At 57.3% G+C, this 19,724-nt stretch overlaps 1 protein-coding gene across 1 annotated transcript; it reads right to left on the reverse strand.

Annotated features, from left to right (window-relative positions):
* Positions 1-359: 359 nt before the first annotated feature.
* Positions 360-11,501, reverse strand: RASD2 (RASD family member 2). Its single transcript, XM_041757499.1, has 3 exons — positions 11,228-11,501; positions 6,109-6,502; positions 360-2,828 (listed from the first exon to the last, which is right to left on the reverse strand). The coding sequence occupies exons 2-3, from the start codon at positions 6,377-6,379 to the stop codon at positions 2,299-2,301; spliced, it is 801 nt and encodes a 266-aa protein (XP_041613433.1). The 5' UTR covers positions 6,380-6,502; positions 11,228-11,501; the 3' UTR covers positions 360-2,298.
* Positions 11,502-19,724: the final 8,223 nt, after the last annotated feature.

Here is a 19,724-nt window from a genome sequence, read left to right on the forward strand (position 1 = left end):
TCAATGGTCTACAGGAGCCACACTGAACTCAGACATATAGTGGCCCCAAAGGGCTGATGGGGTGGCAGGGATGGGGGGGATCTCTTCTCTGACCCTGCTACCCCTCCAAAGGGACACTGACAACTCAGCACACACCACCCAGAAGGCCCAGAATGGCAAGGCCAAGAGGCACAAGGCACAACCTCCTATTGGGGGTGCCCCTGCCTCACATATTTAAACCTGAGGACTGACTCGGTGCTGCTACTGTGGCAAGGGCACCAGGCAGATACAATCTAAGAAGGGCAAGGCCAGCTCTGGTTGGAGGAAGAAGCATCCCTCCTTTTGAAAATACAGAAAAGTCACACGGTCAAGGACACAGCTTAGAAACAAACCCACTTTAATTGGTAGCGTACACAGAGATCTGGGGCAGCGGGTACATCACGGGGTGGGACCAGGCCACACACCTGTCCTGGCCATGATACCCCATCTGCTTAGAGGGTTCAGGCTGGGGCCAAACGAGGGCACAGAAGCGGGGTCAGAGTTGCTGCCTGGAGCAGCAAGTGCCAGGGTAGAGGTATAGAGTTTGTGGTGTGGGAGTTGGGGTATGTGTGTATCTTCGTGTTCACCTGTACATGGACATACCCGGGAGTGACGTACACAGAAGTTACAGGAGCCCCCAAGGACTGAGCTAGAGAGAGGGTCAGGGGAAAATACCTCCAGTTTCTGAAGGCGCCCCCCCACCTCCCTGGGGGGCTGAGGAAGCTTCACACTAAGCCCTGCTTCTTCCACTCACGGGCTTGCTGTGTGTGGGCTGGAGCCAGTGAGAGTTACTCACCCTCTCTGGGCCTTGGAAAGACTCACCAGATGATCACTAAGATTCCTCGTAGCCCTAAATCTCAGTATTTTAAAGGAGATTAGGATACAAAATGTATGTGTTAAGGGCTTCTGACAAGACCTTTGGTCTACAGGTGCCACACCTGGTATGCAGCTGTCTAGAGCCAGGTACGAGGAAGGGACCTGCAAGGATCCTTCCCACCTACCTCTCCGGGCTCAGCTCCCTCCTGCACCTCCCCCCCACAACAGCGGTGAGCCCACAGGGCAGTGGGGCGGGGAGGCAGGGGTGGGCACAGGCCATGCGGGTGAGGGAACAGGCCAAGGGAACAAGCCGAGGCTGGGGAAAGGCCTGGCCTGGGGGGAATAAAGTGCACTGCTCACCCTCTTTGTTTCCTAGCACACAGTGGACCCAGCACCCAACAGATGCTCAATTAATGCTTGAGGAACAAGCACAGTAGAAGACGGCCTTGTAGTTCTAGGCAGAGCTGTGCCCTGAACCTGGTGGGGTGGGGTGGGCTGTGGCCTGCCACCTCCCCCGGAGTCTCAGCCGCCTCCTCTGTGACACGGGGTGGGGTGGGGTGGGGTGGGGCCCGGGCGCAGCAGCCCCAGCCTGCCCGCCCCGTCTGCGCGAGTGTAAACTGTGAAGCTCAGAACGGAGGGCGGTGTCCAGCTGCAGGCAGGCCGGTCCGGGTCGTCCGGGATGGGGGGCGGGGGCTCCCCCAGCAGAGGCAGCGGGTCTAACCCGGGCGGGGGCCTGGCCGAAGAGGCAGGGGAGGCTTTACAGTACAAGGATTTCCGTTCCTACAGCTACTGCACGACGTGAGGACAGCGGGACGTGAGGACAGCGGGAACTGCAAAGCACACCCGCGGACGGACGGATGGGAGGACAGAAACTGCGGGGCAGGAGGCGGAGGGAGGCGGTGCCGCGGTGGGCGGGGCCCGGAGCGTGGCCACGCCCCCTCAACACCTGGCCCCGGGGCTCGTCGGAGGGACGCCGGGGGCGGGGAGGGGGCGGGGAGGGGGCGGGGAGGGGGCGGGGAGGGGGGCGGGGGCTCGGCTCCAGCCCAGTGGAGACCTCTCCCACCTGGCTCCGGGCTCGGCCCCCCCCCCCCCCCCCCCCCCCGACCGTTCCAGGATGCTCCGTCAAGGTAGGGAGTCTGGCCCCTCTGGCGACCCCAAGGACGGGCCAGCTCCGGCTCGGAGTCCAGACGTCTCCCAACCTTGTTTCCGGCCCCGCACGGAGGAGCTGAAAGCAGGAGGGGGGGGGGGGTGCTCTGAAAAGCAGAATCAGGGGGAAGTGGCGAGAAGGCGGCAGAACCTACAGAGGTCAGAGGCTGGGGTCCCCCAGTCTGGCGCCAGGGCCCTTCGCACGGCCGTCGGGGTGTGGGGGTGTCGTTAGGCAGGGTGGGGGAGGACGCGGGCAGCGGGCATCTGGGGCCGCCTCGCGAAGGCACTGCCCATGCCCCACCCCCGCGACCCTCCTGCTCACTGGATGGTGCATTTGTCCCGCTCGCGGGCCTGGCCCTCCCGAAGGACCTTGGCTTTGATGTACTTGAGGTCACTGTTGACACTCGGGCGGCGGGCAAAGGGCGACACCATGCCATAGGCACCCATGTCCTTGACCCGCCGCATGCAGAAGGGCCTGGGGTGGAAGGCGTCGCCGTACTGCACGGAGATCTTGCGGTGCAGGGCCGGGCTCATCTCGTGGGGCAGCTTGGCCATGCTGAAGAGCCCGTAGAACATCTCGTCCACGTTGGTGTTCTTCTTGGCCGACACCTCGAAGTAGGCGCAGTTCTCATCCCCGGACACCAGCAGCTCGGCCTCGGTACTGGGCACCTGGCGGCACAGCTCACTGTGGTCGTTCTTGTTGCCACAGATGACCATGGGCAGCTCGGCCGCCTCCTTGGTCTTGTTCTTCAGACAGGACTTCACCTCCAGGATCTGCTTCTGGAGGCGCTTGACCTCATCGAAGGACTCCCGGTTATCCAGGCTGAACACCAGGATGAAGACATCACCTGTGGAGAGAGAGACCCCAGGCAGTGAGGCCACGGAGGTTCCTGACCAGCCCCTCCCAGTCACTGACTCAACCCTTCCCACCAGCCTGTGGGGCAGTCACTGTTCTCCCCATTTTCCAGGGCAGGATGCTGAGACCCAGAGGGTTAAAGCCCTTGCTCAAGGTCATGTCGCTAATGTGTGGCTCAGCCTGGCTCAGACACAGTTAATTCCCCCGACATTTCCCTGCAGAGCTGGAGATGGAGTGAGTGGCTTGCGAATTTGTGTAGACTATGTTAGAATAATAATAATAAATATAATTTTCATGACTGTAGGGGTCTTGCCCGACTTGTTCCATGCACATCACCCAGGCCTGGAATCGTAGGAACTCAGAGTGCTGGCACCTGGCTGGCCTAAGGTTCACATCTGGCCCCTGCCGCTTGCTAGCCGCGCAGCCTGGGGCAGGTCAGGCCACCTCTCTAAACCTTAGTTCTCCCCATCTGCCCCATGTGGATGAAATAGAGCTTCTTCACCAGATAATGAATGGGAAGTGACACATGTTCAAAGGTATCGAGAGCCAGGGTGGGACATGTGCCTCATGCGGACTTTCCTCCTTGACTCCTCCCCAAACCTCTGCTTCCTGGTACAGGTGAGCAAAAAGAGACTCAGGAAGGGTGAACAACCTGTCCAAGACCACACAGCGTGAACATGGCTAGGCCAGGATGTTGACCTGCTACTGTTCTTGCCCAGCCAGTGCCTGGCATACGCAGGTGCTCTCTGCTTCTTGAATAAATCAGGGATGAGTAAGTGAGTGCTAGCCTCCAAGACTCCCTGCTTCAATTCACTGCGTCACTCAAGGCAGGTCTTTGGGTGTGAAACAGGCCACGCAGGGGTCGCAGGGGGTGGCGGGGCGACGAGTGGGCAGTGCCTGCATCTCTGGATGTTAGCACAGGGGTTACAAGCTCATGCTCAAATTTTGGCTTCAACTAGTTAAGAACCTGTGGGGAGATGTCAAAAACCCCTGTCTCCCAGATAAGGAAACTGAAGCTCAGTGGTGTCGGTTACTGGCCTGCATTCTGGAGAGGAGAATCCAACAAGTCTAGCTTCTGGCAGCATGGCTGCCTCCTCTCTGGGGACCCCCGGGGCACACCATTTGTCCCCCCCAACAGCACATGCCATAATCAGAACCATGCTCCGGCCAATGGTATGCCCTTCACCGTGTGCTCTGGGGCAGAAGGAGAGAGACGGTGTCACCTTGACCTCGTCTCCCAGCACCCAGCACACAGTGGGTGTCCATAAAGCTGGGTGAAAGTGCGGGATGAGATGGGAAGAATAGGGGTGGGAGCCACTGAGAGAAGCACTTGCAAGGTGGCCCCTGCCTGGCAATTGTGTCTATCTGGGCTGCCAACCTGCCAACCCCCTGTCCCATTAGCCTAATCCCGGGCCCCTGAGGACTCGGCGGCCTTGACATATTCAAATGCAAGACCGCGATGCCAAGCTTCAGAGACAGCCTGGCTGGCAGCTGGAAAGAGCGCTGGCAGCAGAATTAATGGCTTTCAGAATTTCCTGCGCACCAGCACCAGGTTGGAAAATGAGGCACTGGCTAGGGAGTGAAAAGAAGCAAGCAAGCAGCAGACAGATGTGCTCCGAATCGTAAGTGCACGTTCAAAAGAGATGGACAAAAGCCCTCCCTGTTACAAAGATAATTCAAATATAAAGGTCAGTGTGTTCGTGGGGGGTCCGGAAATGTCCCCACCGGACCCATAGAGCAGCCGCCTCCAGGGAGGGGATGGGAGCCTGCAGTTGGGGACACTTTAAGGGGGCATCTTTAGCCTTATCCGTGTTTACAGGAGGGTGTGTTTGCATATCGTTGGTATCATTAAAAATTAATTTTGGAAATATGCACATGGTCCTCCTCCACACCTCCCTCCCTCCCTCCCTCCCTCCCTCCCTCTGATGTTAGCCTTATTTTTTTTTAAAGATTTTATTTATTTACTTGAGAAAGAGTATACATGAGAGAGAGGGAACCCTCCAGTGGTGGAGAGGGTCAGCGGGAGAGAGAGAAGCAGGCTCCCCATCGAGCAGTGAACCCGATGCAGGACTCAATCTCAGAACCCTGAGACGTGACCTGAGCCGAAGGCAGCCACTTAACCCACTGAGCCACCCAGGTGCCCCTGGTATTAGCCTGTTTTATATTGGGGGGCACCCAGTCCCCTCCCCAAGGCAAGGAGAGCTGACATCCCTGCAACACCCACCATGATCCGGGAGTGTCCCCACAGCCACACAGGGTGGGGGGAAGGGGGGAAGCAAGCTGATGCGTGCTGTGCAGCTGGGGAGACTGAGACTCAGAGCTCCAGTCACACATTGGAACCCCCAAGTGGTGGAGTCAGGACTGGGGCCCAGGTCAACCGAGGGCTCCTTCCATTCACACACTGCCTCTACAAAATATGGGGCCGGGAGTGTGATCTGGGTCGGATGGTCAGCCAGGACAGCCTACAAGAAGAAGCCACCTGCCCCAGGGGCTCCAGGAGGGGGCATGGCCAGATTGCGGAGGCAGAGTGGTGTAGGCTGCTTGGTGCAAGTGCATCTCCATCTGGGGGGTTATTTTAGTGATGGAAACGGGGGTACTTGCTCATTCCTCCCCGTCATCACTGACCAGCAGTGGGAGAAGTGCGGCTTAGGAAAGGACTGCATAGCCCGGAGCAGGCACTCTAGATGCTGGGTTGACTTAAGACCAGGGTTTACTGAGCACTTACTATCCGTTCACCAAGCACTTCCGCTGTATTAACTCCTTTACTTTTCACAGTGATCTGGGGGGTGGGCACCAATGTGATGCTCTCACAGGGAGGAAACTGAGCCACAGATAAAGTCACTTGCCCGGAGGTACAAAGCCAGGGAGCTGCTGGCCCAGGTGGACGGTTTCTGGCCTGCCCTCTCAGCCACCGCACAAAGCTGCCTGAGTAAATGCAAATGATGGCCCAGTCCCACGTCTCCACCGCCCCCTCTGAACCCTGGACCATCTGCCTTCCCTCCCCACCATTCCCAGCAAGGCCACGAGACTAGGGGACAGCTCAGCAGTGGAGGGTAAGAACCAGACAGCCAGGGACTCACTCCGGACCTGAAGGCGGCGCTGCGGTTCTCGATCCACAGCCAGACAGAACGGAATTCGGGGCCCGGCTCGGGCAGCAACCCTCTCTGACCCTCAAGGGTGCCAGGGGCCTCACTAGGAGCTTCCCTTCAGGCGGCAGACACGGACAGCGCCCTGCGGGCCATCCGGCACCCACGCCCACCCCGGGCACCCACCTGTGAGGATGGAGAGCCTGCGCATGGCAGGGAACGGGTGGTTGCCGGACGTGTCCAGGATGTCCAGCTGGTACATGTCACCTCGGATGTTGTAGACCTTGCGGTGGAAGTCCTCGATGGTGGGCGTGTACTGGTCCTCGAAGCGGCCGTTTAGGAAGCGGGACACGATGGAGCTCTTGCCCACGCGCGAGGCGCCCAGCACCACCATGCGGTACGAGTTCTTGGCGGGCACGCTGAGCGTGCAGTTCCCGCTGGACACGGTCTTCATCATGGCTCGGGTCTGCGGCGCGGAGCGGGGGACAGGCGTCAGGAGGCCCTGGACCCGGCCCTGCAGCCTCTTGCTGGCAGCCTTGGCCTCCTCTGCGTGGCTCCGGTCCAGGCGTGTGTTTTCGGCCTGTAAGATGGGCACGTTAGACTCGGGGGGCTCTAGCGGGCCTCGACTCCGCCCGCCCCTTCATGGCCTCTCCTGCCTCCTTCTTCCTCATCCACCCGCCTCACATGCTCTCATCTGCCCTGGCGTCTGTTCACCCCTTGTCTGTTCTGGACCAGGACGGCCAGGGGGCTTCCTCCTCACTTCACCCCGGCTCCCCACTGCTCCTGGGTGAGCAAGTCACTTATGTTCCCTGGGAGTCACTTGTCTCATCTATAAAAGGGGCTGTTGCACATGGTGAGGTCGCAAAATGTTAACTCCTGCTAGAACCTGATCCCTCCCTGGTCCTCCGGTCCTCTCCCACCCTGGCCTCCCCAGACTGTGACTGCAGGGCCCGACCTGGGGAAGGCGCTAAGCCTCTCAGCCCTTCCCAGAATCAGGGAAAAGGCCACATCCAGACCACATCCTCCCCACCCAGGGCCTGGTGATTTCACCCCCAGGCCCTGGGGGTTTGCTCACTTCCAGGAGAGCCAGAGGCCTGGACTAGGGGATGTGGAGCAGAGAAAGGACCCATGAACAACCCAAGTTCCTCAGAGCTCCAAGGGTTCATGGCTCTGGGGTATACCCCTCACTTTCCAAGGGGACTTCTTGGCCTTGTACAAGAGACTGCAAAGGGTCCCGGCCCCAAAGCCCAAATGGAGATAAATAACCCCTAGGGCCCCAGCAGGCCCACCCGAAGGGCAGCCACAGCCCGCCACCCTCCCTCCCTAGGTCAGCACCCAGCAGAATCTGCTGACAATCCCTGAGCCCACCGCTCCCTTGGAGCTCTGCTGAGATCTGCCTCCACTTCTTAGCTCGTGCTAGTCACTCTGCCAGAACACCCTCTTCTCTTTATGTTTCAGGGCCTGGCTCATATACCACCTCCTCTCTGAAGGCTTCTCTGGCTCCCCACCCCACCCCACCCCAGCAGGAATCCCTCCCCTCTCTAGAGAAGAGGAACTACAAATGGATACAGGCCTGCTGGAATATCGATTCCCCTCTGCCCTCAGCCTGCTGCCACACACAGTTGTGCAGGCTGGGCACTGCAACAAGGCACCCAGCTGGGTGGGAAGGTGGGGGCTGTCTTGGTGGAGTTCATCTGCCTGGAGAAGATACCTTTTTCCAATGTGCGCTGGGAGCTGTACGTGCCAGCTCCCACTGGTCCCCACCCCTGGCTGCCCCAGCTCGGGAGCCTGGAATGCCTCCTCCACTCACCTCAAGGCTCTCTCCAACATCAGAATGTTCTCTGTCTGCCATTATACCAAGAGACCGGAGGTGGAGAGACCTCCTGTGTGTGAGTCTCCTGGCATCCATCCTGTTCAGGGCATTCAGGCATCTGTGTCTGCTCGCCCTGCCCAACGGAGAGCCACTGTGCAGCACACCAGCTCTCAAAAATACCTTTTTAAAAAGCTTTTATTGGTAGCGTTTATCAACCTCCGTGGCACACACATTCCCCCCATGGCCAATTGCAAGCTACCAAGAGGATCTCAACGAATGAATTGCCAACAGATGCACACAATAAGCCGCTCAGCACACTGCCGACCCTAAGCCTGGAGCCCTGGCAATCACCACTAACCAAGCCCCTGCCGTGTGCCGAGCACTGTGCTAAGTTTAGAACAATAAGGGGAGCTGACATTTACCTTGCAGCCAATATATGCCAGAGTGTTCTAAGCGCTGAACATGTAACCCCTCGCTCCAGCTCTCAGTAACCCCAGAAGGTAGGTGGTGTTACCCCAGTTTACAGGGGATGGTACAGAGGTAAATTAAGTTAACCACTCATGGTTACACAGCCAGGAACCAGCGAAGGAGAGATCTGAGCCCAGGCAATCTGCCCCACGCAGGGGAGCCTCCTCACCACCTCCCTGTGAGGAAGATATTATCTGCCCATTTCACAAATAAAGAACCTGATACGTAAAAGACTCCATGACTGGCCAGTGTTGTTAATAGAGGAGCCAGCACGGTGACTCTGAGACTAAGACCCCACCTCCCCACCTAATTCATGCCTGCAGCCATCTCTCAAGTTATCCCACAGGATTTCAATGCCAGGTACACCACAACAGGTGCTTAATAAATGATCCATGAGTGAATGAAGCAAAAAGGTCTGCCTTTGGAGCTCACTGGAAGCTTCCTTCTGAGGTCCTGATCCCCAACCCCACACCCCTGGCCTGGCTGACCCAGGTGCTGCCCTGAGTATCTCTGTGCTCTGGACACACCTGTGGGTGCCCAGTGGGGAGAGCGCTGAAGGCTTCTCAGTCTCCTCTGGGGCTGGCAAGCCAGCTTGGGCCTTCAGGGAAGATGGATGGGGGGCAGCAGGGTAGGCCCCACACCATGACAGCGCCACCCCCCCAGCCCCTCTGCAGGGAGCTTGACTCTGCTGTGATCACCTCTGTCTAGACAGGGAAGGAGGCCAGCAGCCCCCGGGGACCATGTTTGTCTCCATCAGTGCCTGCCCAGCTTCTAGCCCGGAGCTCCTGGTACAGACGTGCTAGGATCGGTGGCTGAACGGGTCTGAGGAAGTCAGAGAGAAGAGGCCGAGAGTCAGGGAGGAGACAGGGTGTCAGAAAAAGAGGCAAAGGGGGGCGGGGAGGTAGTGGCTTTCTTCCCTGAGAGAAGACTGTGAGTCTTCACATGGCCGGAGGCACGTGGAGGCACGTGGGGCTGCGTGAGACACCCAGACACCTGGACGCCAGGTGACAGGGCTGCCTCGAGCCCCACCTGCTCCCGCATCTTCTTTCCCTCCCCTCCCCCAGAGGAGGCCCTGCGGGCAGCTGTGGGCATAGCCTCTCCCATCCGCTGCCTGCTGTCCTCTCTCCATCCTCGGCCAGGCCGCCCCCAAGGCTGCGCCGGGCAGATGGACATCAGAGTGCCAGGGGCCCTTCAAGCCCTGAGCCCAACCCTAGAGGCTCAGACGGTGGTTGGGGGACACAGGACCACTGGCAGCACAGGAACCCACGTGCGAGTTCTGGGACTCTCAGCTGACCCCACCCTGGAGCCATTCTTAGGGCACCCGGGAGGCAGAAAGTCCCAGGGCGGCGAGAGAGTGGAGCCCCCTCGGGGGAACAGTAGCCATAGCCACGCCACGCGAGCTCTCGTCATGCTGGGTGCTCTGTGTCCCACAATCCAATGACTGTACCACAGTCCGGTCAAGAGCAGCCCATCATCCATTCGCTGGACTGATGGGGACACTGGAGATCCGCGAGGCTGAGTCACTTGCCCCAGTTCACGCAGACTACCGGCCAGGCCAGGATTACAATTAGGCTGACTGGGCTCCAAAGCCTGGGCTCTCACCTCTATAAAAGCCTACCCCCTGGCCAAAACCAGTCTTTTTCAAAACAGTGCCTGACTCAGTGAAGCCTCAGCTGGTGTGAGGCAGAGGAATGACCCCTGAGGCCTATTATATTCTGGTTCCCTCTCCCGCCCCACAGGCAGCTGGGGCAGGCACTCTGCCCGGGACTCACCCCCAAACCTTGCCCAGCCAACTCCCAGCCAAAGGCATGTGGGGGTTCTCCCCCTACTTCTCCCTTAAGCCCCTCGCCCAGGGCCTGCCTGGAAGATGGAGGGGATCAGATGGACATCGGGACAAGAGTCTGGACAGGTCCTTCTCCCTGTGAGTCCCCCAGGCTTGTTCCACTGTACCAGCACCCCACCCCCATCCCTCCCACACACCTCAAGCCTCTCCCATCAGCACACATGCCAGCCTCTCTGGACACACACGTTATTCCCTGGGCAGCTCGGGATGGTAGAAAGCAGCCAGGCATTGGCTTCCAGAGGACCAGCCCTGCCTCTCACCAGCTCAGCGCCCTTGGGCAAATGGTCTGGCCTGGTGAGGCTGGTCATCTATCAAAGGGGTATCACAGAAACAAACCCGTGCGGTGGCCCGGATTGTTCAGTGAGAAGTCAAGAGGCTAATACAGCTCCTGGCACACAGCAAGAGAGTTCCTTTGAGGCACCCCGTCTTGGCATTCAAGGGGCTGCCTAGAATGGCCAGGTGGGGTGAGACTAGAGTGCGGGCAGAGGACCTGGGGGACCCCATCTTGTCACGGTGACGCCAGGATAAGCCTGAATCATAGGCTCCTGAGCTGGCTGTCCCTTCCCAGCCTGGCCTCCTATCTGCCATGAATTCTGAACATCCTTCGTCACCCTCCCAGGGTAGGGGGCAAAGGGAGGAGAGGTCAGAGAGAGCCCCTTGGAGGTACTTGCAGGCCCTTGGGCCAGCTGAATACAGGAAACATTTCCAGGGAAAAGAAGTATCCAGGAAACTTATCCCTGCACTAACCCCCACCCCTCAAAAAAAAAAAAAAAAAAAGCTCAAGGAACACTGGACAGAAAGGTATTCCTTAATCTTCTCTCCTCCTTGAGCCTGTGTCCTAATATTTAAATGGCTTTTGCCCTAGGTCCCTTAAATGGAAAGCTCCTAGCAACACATCTAGCACATAGTAGCAGCTCAGTAAGTCTTTCCTACCTGGACCAAGTAAAGGGCCTAGCACTCAGCCTGACACATAGTAGGTGCTCACCTAATACCATTCTCTCCAGATATATAAAGTTGCCTATCAGTAGTAGGTGCTCGATCAGTTTAACTTTCATTTCATGTAAAGTCATGTAGAGCTTCCTCTGCCCCCCCACCCCCACAAGCCTCGAACGTTTCTTCCTGGCTTCCCCCATTTCAGCCAGCTCCCCGGTTCTGGCTCTGTTGGGGTGTCTCTTTCCTACCTGAGAATGGCGGGCTGGGCCTCTGGCACAGCCTGGAGGGCTGCCTGGAAGCGCCTGGAGCCGCGGGGAACCGCTCGCCTGTCTGGTCACCGCCGCCGCCGCCGCCGCCGAGGCTTCCAGAGTCTCCAGCGGCTCCTCGGTCACTGCGCCGGGCTCCTCCTCTGCGCGGCTCCGGGCGCCGGGCTGGGCGCGGCCGGGCGAGGGGACGCGGGGAGCCGGTGCCCCATGGGTGGGTTCCGAGGGCTCGGCGGGGCCTGGGCGCCGGGCGGGCTCGGGCTCGCCGCCGCCGGCCCTGCCCTGCCCCGGCCCGGGGGACTCCTGCTGAGCCAGGTGCCCGGAGGCGCGGGGACGTCCGATCCCGGGGTCCCCGCCTGGGTCTCCGGGGCTGGGGGAGGGCGCTAGGGGCGACTCCGGGGCTCAGCGAGGGTCCTTGGAGGTCCCGGCGGGTGCGCGCGTGTGTGCGCGTCCCGAGTGGGCGAACCCGGGCTGGCCCCTGTGCCACCTCCGCCCGCGCCAAACGGGGTCGCTCGGTTTGGGGGCTGCCCGGCGCGCCGCGGCCTCCTCCTCTGCCTGCGGCTCTGCAGCTCTCCCCGCGCCGCGCGGTCGGCTCCTTTCTCCCTGCGAGGCGACGCCAGCAGCCGGAGGAGGGGCAGGCGCTCAGCTCCGCGCGCGTGTGGGAGGGGGCCTTGAACGCCGCCCCAAGGTTTCGCACGTAGCTGCGAGTTAGCCTGAAACCGCGCGTCCTCCCACCTCGCCCCCTCCGGCCCTCGGAGGAGGCGAACTTTCTGCGGGCCCAAGCTCCTCCCTCCCCCCCTCTCCTGGAGGCGAACGCCCCCCTCTCCGGCCGGGCGAGGTCGACGGTCCCTCCGGAAAGCGGTCGCAGCCCGGCCTCCCGGGGGCGGGCCCAGCGCAGAAGCCCACCGGGCCCGGGCGCTCCCTGCCGCGCCTGCGATCGTCCCCCCGCGGAGCCGTCGCGGCGCCCCCCGCCCCCTCCGCCCCCTCCGCGGCCCGCGAGCAGCGGGTCCCGCCGCCCCGCGCCCGCCTTCCCCGGCGCCCGGTCCCGGCGCTGCGCTCGGCCAATGGGCGGCGGGTCCCGCGGCCCGGCCCCGCCCCCCGCCCCGCCCCGCCCGTCCCGGCGGCGCAGCCTGGCGCTCCGCGTGCCCTGGCGCGTGGGGCCGGGGCCGGGGCCCGGGCCGGGGGCGGGGGGCGCCGCGAGCGCTCGGAGGCTGACGTCTGCACGCGCGTTCGCCGGCCGCAGGTGACCGCGAGGGTCCCGCCGCCGGTCGCCCGCGACCCCGCGCCCTCCCCCATCGCGGAAATGCCCGATGCCCTGCGGGTGCCCGCGTGACCCCGCACGTGCCGCGGGCGGGGGGCGCAGGGCGCAGGCACCTTGGCCTCCCGCCGCCGGGGCGCAGGTCTGTGCGCGCAGGGCGGGGGGAGCACTGCAGAGAGAGCCTCGCTGCGGATAAGCCGCCGCCTCGGGCACCCACCTCCAGTCTCCCCGCCTTGAACTAGGGCAGACTGACGTCGTTCCTATTGGGCCATACCTAGACACCACTTATTTTCTTAGTATTTTCTTAAGTTCAAGACCCGCTCTCCCCCCAACACATTTTTTCAGAGGATCGTTATATCACTGCCTTAAATGGGAAGCCAGTATCACTTGCCATAAATAGAAGGTAAGAGTAAAAATAAACACAACGGAAACAAACCAAGGTTATTAAATTCTAGTGCAGAACTGGCGTGCCGAAGCTTGAGATGTGCCCCCAGTGAAAGAAGGGAGACGGGCGAAGTTCGGAGAGGCGTTAAAGACCTATTAGCACCCACCAGGGACTTCTTCCATCATGCTTTCAGGAGGCCGAAAGAGAAGATTCTCACTGTGTGATGCGGTGAGGGCGCACGCACTGTGTATCAAGCCGAATTTTGTATCAGCCAGAGAGACACCCGTCCATCACTTGCAGAACCCGGGACCTGAGCGTGTCTGCCAATCCTCCCTCCTCTACCAGACCTATCCTCCCACCTCACAGTGGACCTGAGGGCAGTGAGGGTGAGGGTCTGAGCGGCACCAAGCTGAGGGGCCAGCTCCACTCCGTGAGAGACTGACGTTCAAGTCCTGACCCTGTAGCCCCTCAAATATTTGGCCCTGGGCCAGTCATGTTTCCATGGCTGGCCAATCTTCAAGGACCAGATGGAGTCACAAAGGGCTGCCCTGTATGGTTGTGTGGTTGTGCAGCTCAAGGACACTTAGCTAAGGAAACTCCGCTTGTGCTTTCTTCTGGGCCTTGGTTGTGTCGCCTATAAAATGGGTACGATATGCTAGGTCCACAGTGACAAAAGTGCTGAAATAGACTTTGATTATAGAAAGTGGCTTGCTCTGCTTTGTCCCTGTGTGGTCTTGAGATTCTGTAGGAATGTCAACCAGAGAACGTGGGGCAGGTGGAGGAAGGACTAGGTGGAGTGTGTGGCACTTCCATTACTTGATTGTGTTTAATCCCCCCATCAGAAGATGTGCAACCTGGGCTAAGGCTAAGGGATGTGCCCCACGTCACCCAGCCAGCAAGTGGCAGGATCCCAGCCCGGCACTTTCCACATCCAGACTTTGCTTCTAGGAACTGGCTTCAGCCCAGGAGGGCTTGTGCTCAGCACACAGAGGCTGGGAGCTTTGAGCTGGCTGTAAGCTTGACAGCACGAGGCAGGCAGGGTGTCATGCTTCCCCAGAAAGGCTGAGGTCAGAGGCACTCAGGCCATCGGGCCAGTTCTCCCACGCTCATCCAGGAAATGTGGCAGGCGGCTAGCTCTGAGCCAGCCCAAGACCCATTACTTGCTGCTTCAGCCCCATCCTCCACTCAGCCGGTCACGCTCTATGGACCATGTCTTGAGCCTTGCTGCGCACGGAGCTGCCTGGCCCTGGGAGACCCACCTGCTCCTGCCCCTACCCCTGCCCCTCCTCAAATGCAGAATGGCTTAGTCAATAAGCAGGCGCACATAAGGGATCGATGCCCAAAGAAGCTTCACGTGGCAACAGCACAATTCCCAGTGTCCCCACTGTCCTATCCTCCTTCCCCTGCCCATTCGCCTCACCATCTCACGTGGCCCATTTGTTGCAGTTATCACCTCGCTTACTGGGGTCCCTGTATCCCCCCTCATAATCCGTGACCACTTTAATCTTTTTCAAAAATATGCTGCCACCTGCTCAAGAGTTGTTATGGCTCAAGACATAAAATCTAAACTCCTGAGTCCAGCATGCAAAGTCTCTAACTGGGATATAGCCCCCATCATGTCCCACCATCAGCCTGCATTTCAGCTAAATCAAACCACCTCCAGGTCCCTGAAGAAGTTGGGATTTCCCTCCTCCAGGCCTTTGTGTGTCAGATCCCTCTATCTGGGATAACTTTTTCCCTATCTTTACCCAGTGAACTTCTACAAATCCCTCAAAGTGTGGTGTTTACACCTCTCCCCACAAACCCTCCTAGACTTTCCAGTGGTGTGAGTGGCATCCTCTTCTGGGATCCCATGGCAAAAACAAAAACAAAAACAAACCCAAACCATTCCTTTACAGCCTCAGTTTCTTTACCTGTAAAGTGGGTGTTATAGTGACTATCTTATGCATTGTTGGGAGGATTAAAATATACTATAAAGTGCCTCACACTGGGGCCCTTGCATACAGTAGCCTTCACCATGATTACTTCCTTTATGGCCTGTGTCACATCCTCCTTACATTTTGGACACATGCCTCATCATCCCCATTAACACGTGAGCTCCTTGCAGTGGGGACAGAGCCTGATTCATCTTTGTAGTCTCACATCATTAAGGGCAGCATCTTACACATTGTGAGTTTTTAATAAATGCTTATTGAATTGTGTGCAGCTCAACAGCCGCAGAGCAGAAGCGATGCACAAGCTCTCCTTGGAAACAAGAGGATGGGAGAGCAGACACAGTGAGGCAGAGTTCCATTTAATTCTCCTAACAGCCCCACTTACAGAAGGGGAAACTGAGGCTCAGGGAGGCTGTTCAGAGCCAGGCCGCTAGTGGGAGGGATCTGAAAGACATTTCTCCAAAGGGAAATAATGAGTTAGCCCAATCCACGTCCTGTCACATCCCTGGCTGCTTTTTTAGAACAGTGGTTCCTATCCCTGGCAGAGCATAAAAATCACCCTGGGGGAGGCTTAGATGATAACAAAGCCCAGGCTCCTGCTCAGAGGCACTGATTTAATTGCTCTGGTGTTAGGCTTGATATCCACACTGTTTAAAGCTCTCCCAGGTGATTCTAATGTGCAGCCTGGTTTGCTCAGTGGTAGAGCAGTGGTTCTCAAAGTTTGGTCCCTGGACCAGCAGCATTAGCACTATCCAGAACTTGTTAGAAATATGGGTCCTGGATGGCTCAGTCGATTAAGCATCCGCTTTTGGCTCAGGTCTTTAGCCCAGGGTCCTGAGATCGATCCCCATATTGCGCTCCCCGCTCAGGAGGGAGTCTGCTTCTCCCTCTGCCTCTCCCCCTGCTTGTGCTCTGTGTGTGTATGTGTTAAAACAAATAAAATCTTAAAAAAAATAATTAAAAAAAAGAAATACAGGTGTCACCCCAGACCCACTGAATGGGAAGATCTGAGGCAAGGTCTAACCATCTGGGTTTTAGCTAGCCCTCCCAGTAATTCTGGTGCATGCCAAAGTTTGAGAAGCACTGATTAGGAGATTAGAATTGGCAAAACCTAATTAGCCGTCATGTGGCCCAATCTTTCCCACTATAGGTGACTCCAGTGCTTTGTAGCCCTGGTTGTTTTTGTTTTTGTTTTTGTTTTTGTTTTTTTTTAAATTTTTATTTATTTATGATAGTCACACAGAGAGAGAGAGAGAGAGGCAGAGACACAGGCAGAGGGAGAAGCAGGCTCCATGCACCGGGAGCCCGATGTGGGATTCGATCCCGGGTCTCCAGGATCGCGCCCTGGGCCAAAGACAAGCGCCAAACCGCTGCGCCACCCAGGGATCCCTGTTTTTGTTTTTGTTTAAGATTTTTTTTATTTATTTGAGAGAAAGAAAGAGAGCACAATAGGGGGAGTGGCAGAAGGAGAGGGAGAAGCATGCTCCCAGCTCAGCAGGGAGCCCAATGACATGGGGCTCCATCCCAGGACTCGGGGGTTATGACCTGAGCCAAAGGCAGGTGCTTAATCGACTGAGCCACCCAGGCACCCCCTAGCTCTAATTTTTATACAAATAAGGAAAGTTGCTTCTTTCGGGAAGAAGCAGAACTTTTCTAAGGCTCACAGCTTTGGTGGGCAGGGGAAGGGGAGGAGAATAAGCTGAATTTCCTTAGCTAAGAGCCCTTGAGCCAGTGAGCAACCTGCACAACCATACAGGGCAGCCCCTTGTGATCTCATCTAGTCCTTGAAGAATGTGCCACAAGATAGTTTTGCAGGGAGCAGTGATGACCAGGAAAACATGATCATACAGCAGATCTACCCAGGCTAATGGTGTAGCCAGGAAAGAAATAGCCAGAATGGACCACAGGCTTTTAATAAGAACCATTCCTGAAGTCCCTACTTCTCTCAGGTACTGGGTTGGCCCGTGTAACTACAAGAACCCATTTTAGCCAGGCCACCACCCTATGAGGGGGTAGCACGATTAGCCTCATTTGTAGGTGAGGAGGCTGGGAAGGACCTCATTGGCTCAAAGACGCCTGGGCAAAGAAGCAACAGAACTTGTGCTGGAGTCAATTTGCTTGACAGCAGTGACCGCCTTGGGTAGGGTTGACTCTCCCATACAGCAACAGCCACAGCTGCTCATGTGCGTGAAAACGATCATGGCACGATCTCCATGGGTGCTCCCCGTGAATTACGCAGGGCAGTAGTTTGTTCCCATTGTACAGGGGAGAGGGAACTGAAGCTCAGAGATGTGCAGTGATTTGTCCAGTCACTTGACTAGTAAGGGCGGAGCCTGGACTGAAAAATACATGAGTCCTTGAAACAAGTAGTCCTTTGATCTTTTAATGATATCTTATCATCTTCTTAAAGCTTGGCCTGGATATGCTCATCCACCCATCCATGTATCCATCCAACATCATTGTCATCATCTCCACCTCCATCATCTCCAACTCCATCATCACCTCGATCCTCATCATCATCATCTTCCCCACCATCACCACCACCATCATCACCATCACCACCACCATCATCACCATCACCACCACCATAACCATTTCCCAAGCCAGTGAAATTTCTGCTCCTCTCTGGATGTTTATCAGACCCTTGGCCTTGACCTGGTGTGGTCCAGATGGAGACACAAAGGGAACACAACTTGTTTTAGCCTTGCCCCTTGGACAAGGCTCTACAGGTGTCTTCTTCATCCTTCATCATATTTAAGCCTCCTACAGCCCCAGGAAGCATGCAGAGCAAAAACATTACATGGAAGAGCAGCTGAGAGGCAGGAGAGGTTCAACGGCAAGGGGAGAACAACAGATCTTCTAGCCTAATATTTGTCAACCACTTCCTTCATGCCAACCTCAGGTCAGGGAGGCTGGTCCTGCTCTAAGCATGATGCACCAATTAACTCATTTGACCTTCTCAATAACCCTATGAAGAGTATCTTATTATCTCCATTTCCCAGATAAGGAAACTGAGGCTCAGAGAGGTTAAGTAAGTGGGCCAAGGTCACTCAGCTCTTATTGGTGGAGCTGGGATCCTGAATCTGTGTGGGACTCTAAAATCAGTGCTCTCTCCATGGTAGGAAGTCATCTCCAGTGCAGCATTCTGACTGCGCCTCTGGGATCAACTCCTCCTGATTCCGACCTGGAATCTACCCTGGGCCCTTCTCCCCAGGGGGTGTCAAACACCCTAGGGGTTAGCACAATTTTCCAGATTCCGACAGCCAACTGGGCTGCTGGTCTGGCAGCTCTTGTCTACAGAGAAGGTAGACAAGAAGCTAAACCCTCAATTCGAGAGAGACTGAGGGAGACCAGGCCACAGGGGCTCAGCCAAACGCCGCGCAGCTCAGCAGCCTGGCTCCAGAGTCCACTCACGTCTCTGGCACTACTCTCTCTGAGCAATGGGATTCTCACTTTCGCCTTCTGCCCCTCCCTGTCACCACTGGCCACACCTGCATTTGCCCTTACGAGCCAGCTGTGGTAGAAAGGGCACAAGCTTGGCCACCAAGCCATCTGGCTCTGTGTCTCACCTCATTCCGCTCAGGGACAAGGTAGTTCTCTCTGTGCCTCAGTTGTCTCATCTGTCAAGGAGGCTGTGGTGAAGACTCATCAATTCCATCATTCAGTCTTTCAACAAACGCTCGGAGACCACTGGACTAGGAGCCTAAATCTAGCAGAGGAGGCAGGGATCCTGAGTGGAGGAGTTTGCCTGGAGTCAACCAGGGAAAGCGTGTTTCAGGCAGAAGACACAGAGTACGCAAAGGCCAGGGAGAGAACGCGCGAACGAGTGGCCCATTTGAAGAACTAAAATACACACCCAGATCGACGTGGAAGTGGCAAGAGGGAAAATCGCACAAGAGGAGGCTCAGAGGAGAAGCAGAGGCCAGACATGCCTGGCAGCACTTGGCACACAGTGGGCACTTGATCGAGGCGAGTTGCCTTCCCCTGGGCCCAGAGCGGAACCCCCCCACGCCGGGCCATGCTGATGCTCGCAGAGCGCGGGGACTCTGCTTCCTCTCTCGGTCGGCACCTGGCACTTCTGCTAATGCCACATAATACAGTGGGCTCATTACCTCCGAGTGCTGAGCCAGGGAAGCAGGGGGTAGAGGTTTGCCAACTACCTCAGATCTGCCAGAAATAGAATCCAATGTTCCAGGATGGTAATGACTGTGGCCTTGGTGTATTTCTTTTTCACTTTAGTGGTCTCCTGCCAATGGGGTTGTTTGATGAAGGGGAAAGCAGGGTAGTGGAAGAGAGGCAGAGGCAGCTGCCAGACCCCCAGGTCCAGCCCCATGCAGATGGACGGTGAGCCTCACTGTATGCACCAAATATGCTTCCAGAAATTTGTGCATAGCTCAAATTTGTGCAAATCCCATCTTAATTCCCTTCCACGTTCCCTCATCCCTATCAACTTCCTGTGGGAGTTTGTCTGCAAATATGGCCCACCCCCGAGTCCTCTCATTAAGAGGTGGAGTCCCGGATACACCGTGACTCGCTTTGACCAACAGAGTGTCGCGGAAGTGACACCGTGCCAGTTCCAGCCTGGGCCTCAAAGGACCCAGAAGCTTTCGCTTTCACTCTCCCCAAATCCAGCCACCATGTGATAAGGAAATCCAAGCTGTCCTACAGGAGGCAGAGACCAGGTGGAAAGGCCACATGGAGGGGGAACTGATGTGGCCCTTCTAGGACCTTCCAGCCACCAGCAGAATGTCTGCATGCACGTCCGGCTGTGACCCTACCTCCCAGAGAAGCACAAGAAATCATAAAACCATTGTTATTTTAAGCCACCAAGTTTTAGGATGGTTGGTTATATAACAAAAAACAACGGAAATAGATCCATTTGCTTTGTTTCTGTCTTGTAACCGT

Source organism: Vulpes lagopus, chromosome 5 (genome assembly GCF_018345385.1).
Source record: "Vulpes lagopus strain Blue_001 chromosome 5, ASM1834538v1, whole genome shotgun sequence".
Classification (NCBI taxonomy): domain Eukaryota; kingdom Metazoa; phylum Chordata; class Mammalia; order Carnivora; family Canidae; genus Vulpes; species Vulpes lagopus.